Source organism: Physeter macrocephalus, chromosome 20 (assembly GCF_002837175.3).
Source record: "Physeter macrocephalus isolate SW-GA chromosome 20, ASM283717v5, whole genome shotgun sequence".
NCBI lineage: Eukaryota > Metazoa > Chordata > Mammalia > Artiodactyla > Physeteridae > Physeter > Physeter macrocephalus.
In genome coordinates, this window is record NC_041233.1 from 2,203,876 (window position 1) to 2,210,732 (window position 6,857).

The 6,857-nt window shown below is 55.4% G+C and overlaps 1 protein-coding gene across 1 annotated transcript in view; it reads right to left on the minus strand.

The window, feature by feature from the left end:
• AGT (angiotensinogen) overlaps positions 1–4,046 on the minus strand; it is a 7,503-nt gene extending 3,457 nt beyond the window's left edge. Inside the window, exon 1 of the mRNA XM_007127614.3 lies at positions 2,983–4,046. Within this exon, the coding sequence (XP_007127676.2) occupies positions 2,983–3,931 (949 nt within the window). The 5' untranslated portion in view covers positions 3,932–4,046. The remainder of the gene's footprint in view (positions 1–2,982) is intronic.
• Positions 4,047–6,857: the final 2,811 nt, after the last annotated feature.

Below are 6,857 nucleotides of genomic sequence, written 5' to 3' on the forward strand. Positions count from 1 at the left end.
CACCCCTGCCCCAGCCCCAGGCTGCTCTGCACTTTCCTGGCCCCCGAAGTTCACCAGCCCCAGGACCCCCGACCATCAATTCTTCCTCCTGCAGAATCCACCAACTGCCAATGTTGAAGACATAGTCCACACCAGGCCCCAACCTGAGGCCCGCAAAGGAAACCAGCTCGAGGATCCTACCCCGCTAATAACCAGGTAAACTCAGACCCAGAGCTGTCCTGGCCCCAAGCCTGGGCTCTGCCATGCTCACTTTAAAAAACAAACAACAAACCAGAAGAATCACTTTATTTCTTAGAGCCATTTTAGGTTCACGGCAAAATTACGAGAAAAGTGCAGGTCTTTCCCGTATGTCCGCTACTCCCCCCTCCCCAGCACACAGCCACCCTACGACCCGCATCCCCGCTAGACGGTATGTTGGGTAACACTGAGGAACCGACGTGGCCACATCATCGTCACCCAGAGTTCCAGAGTTCACACAGTTCACGCCTGGTGCTGGACGTTTTACAGGTTTGGACAAACGCTCAGTGGCGTGTCCACCATTACACTAGCGTACAGAATCGTTTCACGTTTCTCGTTACTGCTTGCTGCTAGGGAGAGACAGACGATCCGGTGACCACTGGATGTGAGCGGAAGTGCTACGTGCTACCTCTGTGCTGCATCCGGAGCGGGGCGAGCCCTCCCTGTCCCCTCCCACCCCCAGGGGCGGGCTGTGGCTTGGGGGTTGTGGAGCTGAGCTGCCAGCTGGCTCAGCTGCTGTTGAGCAGCTTGCTGAAGGCGCTGGCACCTGGGGGCGCACCAGCATATCCCTCCCTCTGCAGAGTGGTCCCAGTCCCCTTGAACGGCCCACTGTGTGGTTCCTGGGAGAACAAGGTGAGGTTGAGAGATGAGCCCATCGCAGAGTGGCCCCAGGGCACCTGGCACTTGGAGATCTGAGCAGAGGTGACTTAAATGAGTCAGGGGTCCCTTCTTATTGAGCCCGAGGTCTCCAAGGAGAGAGGGGGGAGGGAGCTGGGGGCAGGGAGCCTGGGTCTTGTGAGGAGGGAGTGGCCAGGGCACCCAGCCTCTGCCCTATCTTCTATCCTCGGAGCCCTGTGTCTACAGACAAGGTCGGCTTCCGGGAGGGCTGCGCACGAGAAGCTGCAGTGTCCGTCCTCTGGCTCCCCAGGGGACCTCCACGCTGGCCCACAGACCTGGCAGGAGGCTTGTTAGTGTATAGGGAAAGAAGGACTAAATTTTTTCCACCAACAAACTAAAAGGGAAAGAAGGATGCTGCCTCCAAAAAAAGATATGGGAGTCTGAAGCGAAGGGGGCTGCCCGCTACTGTCTGCTCCACTGAAGAACACAGCACCCTGTCCTCATCCAGAGATTAAGGACGTCTCGCCAGGTTAGGAAAACGGGTGTGGCCCTTTCTGGCGCCAGTGGCTCTCTGGCTCTGCCTTTTGGAGGGCAGGCCTTTCGCATTGAGCTCTCCTCCCAGGCTCCTGTTAGGGACGGCGGGCCGAGCTCACAGGCCCCCTCCACCCTCCATGGGGTGCATGGCCCCTGCCTGGACTCTGCTCCCGGGACCTGTCAGCGCGGGGACCTGGGCCCTCCTGGGGTTAGCACCTTCCCCCTGCTCCCAAAGGCAGGCTGGAGGCCTTTTCTTTGCAGATTTTCGGCCTTCCAGGATATCGTCAGAGTAAGAAAAGGACCGCGCTCTGTTCAGCCTTCCCCTCTCCCCACGGCCCTGCCTTCCGACCGCCTGCTTCCTTGTCTCTCGGCTCTGCTAGGTTGCACGTCCTGACAGCACCTCACACGCAGCCCTCCTCAGCCCACCCCTCCGTTCACAGAGCCGAGACCTCAGGGCCTGCTCCCAGGAGAGTTTGCCGGGCAATTGCATAACCTTCCAACCACTCTCCCGGCCTCCAGTCCCCGCAGTGCAGGCCAGGGATGACCTCTGAGCAGAACGCCTGCCACTCAGCTCCCAGACACCCACAGCTCCAAACTCCCAGCATCACATCCAAAGTCTCAAAATCTGGCCCTGACCCATCTTTGTGGCCTTGCCTAACTAACACTGGTCCCATTCTCTCCTTCTGAGCTCAGGCCAGACAAAGCCGCTGCTGTTCTGGTTCCTCGCCCTGACCTTGGCAGCCTTGCGCCAATTCCCAGGCCTTCCTCTGTCCTCTCCCAGGTGACGCCCCTCGCTGAGCGCGCTGAGCCCCGGGGCACCTTCCCAGAGCGCCTTACCTGCAGCTCTGGAGCTGAGGCACTGGCCCGCGGGGTCCAGCTTTCTGGTAAACCACAGTCAGCAAGCTGGGGTTGGGGCCCGTGCAGCCTCCCTCCTGGTCCCCTCTGAGGCGCCAGCTCAGAGTCTTACAAGTACTGCATCCTCAACGATTGTTTTTGAATGAATGAACGACCTGTGTCTTAGGGATTTTTTTGGTAATAACCTCTCCCAATATGAAAGTGATGTAAGCAAGCTGGTTATTTTTGCATGGGACAGTGACCTTCTCAAGGACGAGAACCTTGATCTTCTCAACAGAGAGGAACCCATCCCTTCTGAGCGTGGAGCTGGGCCACAGGGCCACGAGACGTGAGTTTAGAATCCGGGACCCCCGCTTGTGGCTCTACCATTGGGAGCGGTCCCTTTGTTTCTCTGAGTCTGTCTCCTCAGTGGTAAACAAAGGCAATCACACCTCTCACCGCATCACGAGGGGATTCAGTGATGAGAGTAAAAGGATGCAGTGCAGTAGCTGCACATAGTAGGGCGACAGCGGGGGACGCGGGTGCTCGGCCAATGCCCATCCAAGGAGCCCAGTGGGGCAGCCACTTCGTCCTCCGTGAGGGTGGCCCCAGGTACTTCTCCACATCTGCCACCTGCCCCTCTCCAGGCCCAGCCCTGCTCAGCTGAACTGAGACGTCGGACATTAAGTCCGTACAGACAAAGAACTGCCACCCCCCTGTACCGGCCGGGGGCAGAGCCCCCCCGAGGACTGGCCTTACCTTGGAAGCGGACGTAAGCATTGAAGAGCAGGGTGCTGTCTGGGCTGACTCCTGTCAGGGGCCTGCCCATCTCCCACCCCGTCACAGTCTGCATGAACCTGTTGATCTTCTCAGCAGCGAGATCTGGGTCCGTGGACAAGTCTAGCGAGCGGGAGAGGGTGACAGGGGTGATGGAAGACAGGCCCTGCACGAATGGCTGCTTCAGGCGCAGGCCAGGGGCCGTGAACAGCCCGACCACCGTGGACAGAAGCAGCCTGGCCCGGCTGCCGGCCCCGCCCTGGGCCACCAGGAGGCCCTGGATAGTCTGCAGGGCGGACAGGACCTTGTGACCATCCAGCCGGGAGGTGCAGCTCTGATCCTCCCCCGGGACGCCCAGGAACGCCTGTAGTCTGCTGGCCGTGGGGTCCAAGGCCCCCAGGTAGAAAGAGGTCAGGGTGCTAAAGAGAGCCACCGGGGAGAGTACGGCCCCGCTGGCCGCGCTCCGCGTCTCGCTCAGCATCTTGTACATGTGGAAGCCCATGAAGTTGAGCAACATCCCCACCTTCACGGCCCGCAGCCGGTCTTCGGCCTCCAGCTTCTGGGTGGCTCGCACCAGCTGTGCCCGCAGGGCGTGCTCGTCCATGGCGGACGACTTGGCCTGAATCGGGACAGGTGTGAAGGTCGGGTCTGGGGGCGACGCCGCACTGGGTTTCTCCAGCTGGTCACAGCTGCTCTTGCTATAAACAAGGAGGTGGAAGGGGTGTATATACACCCGGTCTGCAGTGGCCAGGCGAGCCCAGGCCAAGAGGCAAAGGACGGAGGCCCCCAGGCTCAGGCCAGCAGGAGCCATCTCTGACGGGGTGCTCACTTCTGCGGACCCTGAAATATTTTGTGAAGGGTGAAAGAGGATTATTGAATGCTCTCTAGCAATATTCCCTGCAACCAGTAAGCACAGGAGAAATTCATCCATGTCTTAACAAATGTCAGAGAGGAAGTGGTTCAGAGCTCTGTGGAAAATATCTATGTATACGATCCGGGTGCAAACTGCACTGTCGTGGGCTGAGCTGTGCTTTCGTGGGGTTTTATTTGGGGGTTGGGTTTGGGTTTTGTTTTGTTTAAATTTCAGAGTGGTGAGGATGCCTGAATATGAAGACATTTGTAGATTTTAAAGAAAAAATATGAAATGGTTCATTAAGTCAAGTAAAAAATGTAAACAAATGTTTTCACAAAATATCGCAAGCATTTTTCTTCAAGAATATGTGAGTGGCTTATATTATTTTTATCTTGTGCTAATTAGTGACATGATGCTTTGGTCAATAATTACATGTTTAACAGAAGAGTCATATGGAAACATTTTAACTTATTTTTAAAGGAACACTGAGTAAAAAAGTATCATGATATTTATGCAAAAATTTAAAAATTCAAATGTTGAAATTGATGGAAGAAATGTTTACATACTGAGGTATGGGCAAGTCATTCTGACTTATCCAAAATGGAGCTGGGTGGCCACTGCAGATGTGGTTTCAGACATGTTCCTGCATCACTGAGGACTTGAATTTTCTGAACTCTATCAGACTCAAGGACACCACCAGCCATTCTCAAAATAATATCAGCTAGCAGCTACCAGCTGCAACCTTATGGTCTCAAGGTCTCCCCTTGTAACTATGCAACCTTTTTGGACCCCAACCAATCCTTGCTAAACAAACACCCTTACTTCTTGCCAGTTCCAGTGCTAATTCTTGACGAGCAGTTTATGGAATTTTGCAGTTTTTGCCTTTACAAGCCTCCTCTATTTTGTTGCCTGGTGGAACCCAATTCAAGTGTTTCCTGTATCTGTGTCTCTCCGCTATAGTCCTCAGTTTGGCTCAAATCAAAGAGTTTTCTATTCCTAATATAGATTGTTTATAGATTATTTTCATCAACAAAGTCCTGACCCCTAGTGCCTCAAAGTGTGACTATATTTAGGGACTTCCCTGGTGGTCCAGTGGTTAAGAATCCGACTCTCAGTGCAGGGGACGCAGGTTCGATCCCTGGTCGGGGAACTAAGATCCCACGTGCTGCGGGGCAACTAAGCCCGTGCGCCACGACTAGAGAGAAGCCCGCTCGCCGCAACGAAAGATCCCACATGCCGCAACTCAGAGCCGACGCGGCCAAAACAAAAAAATACAAATAAATAAATATTAAAAAAAAATTTTTTTAAGTGACTATATTTGGAGACAGAGTCTTTAAAGAGGTAGTATAGGTTAAATGAGGCCATCGGGGTGGCCCTAATCCAACCTGACTGGTGACCGACAGCCCGCAGGCCAAGGAGAGAGGCCTCAGAAAAAGCCACCCCTGCCAACACCTTGATCTTGGACTTCCAGCCTCCAGAATCATGAGGAAATAGATTTCTGTTGTTTAAGACCCCAGCGTGTGGTACTTGTGGCAGCCCGTGATGCTAACATGCCCACACGGTTACGGCTATCGGTTTTCCCCAGAGAACAAAACGTGGGGCAGACAGCAGGTCTCTGTGGGCCTCCAAGCCCCAGAGTAGGTGGTAAACCAGCTTGGAGGACAAGACTAACACACACACAGATTTTTTCCTGTGTTATAAATCAGCCTGGCAAGAACAATCCAGCTGTGTAGTATCCCCTGGGGAGTGTTCCCCTCGTTTCCCAGCTATGGAGTATAATCTAAGAATGGAGACCTCATATTTGTTTGGTACGTGACAGTTCACAAAAGCCCTTTCCCGTAGATCATCCTATCTAACCGTTACACGATCGAGTAAGGAAGGAAGTGTTTCCCTCCTTTGCAGACACACAAAGGGGAGTTCTGCGGTGTGGAGAAATGTTCCCAAGGTCATACAGCAAGGATGTAACAGACAACGGATTCCAACCTACTTTACTCTCCCCCAGTGCTCAAGGGACTCACCTGGGAAGCCTTAGAAACTATGAAGACCTGGGCCGCACCACCAGAGATACTAAGCGGCCCTGGGGAGGGGGCTGGGAAGGGGATTTTAGTCTCCCGGTGGTCTCAACATGCAGCTGGGACTAGGCACCGTGGGCTCAGCCCGGGGAAGCCCAGGCATTCCTCCCCTGTGTCAAGCCCACACCAGCTCCCTTCTCCCTGCTAGTGGGATCCCCGAGGACCTCTGTCCCCCTGCCAAACCCCACCCACCAACAGCCGGGTTTCACCGGTCTGTGTCGTGTTCTCCCAGGCGACACGGATGTGCCGCAATGGTTTAGAACCTCTCCCTAGACACGGGTCACCCGGGGCGGGCGGGACAGTCTCCAGCACCCTTTTGGCTCAGGAGCCCTGTGATTCTGTCCCAGCCTCCCCTCTGGCCAAGAGCACAGGAGTGGGCCAAACCCCTGGAAGAGGAGGCCCCTGGGCCAGCTCTGCTCGTTTATTCTGTGATAGCTCTCACTGAGAGGACGAAGGCTGCCTGTACGGCTTCATTCAGTTCTAGCCATTTTTACGTGACACCTCCCTCGTGGTTCTGAAGGGGTGTGATGTGCTACCAGGCTACTGCTTGGCCTCCCCCTCCCTCCCCCCGGCCCTCCCGGAGCTGGCCTGGGCCTCCTTGGAGCTGTGGGATGTCACCACCGCCTCCAGGTCACCTTGAGGTTCCTGCACGCCCCCGTGCACGGCCAGCCAGCGTGCTTTCCTGCCCCAGGCGTGCTGTCTGCAACTGCTCTCGGCATCCAGCCCCCACGCGCGTGTGTGCTCACCCTGCTCTAGGTGCCGAGCTGCCAAGGGAACTTTGACCTCTGGTCTCAGCCCTTGCCTCCCCTCCTTCCAAGGCATTTGACACCACCCACTGTTCTCACGAGGAACCACACGACACGGAAACAAGGGACAGAAGATTCTCCCCTCTTCATAGGCCTTCCTGTTACGCGGGCCCAAGTTGCCAGCTG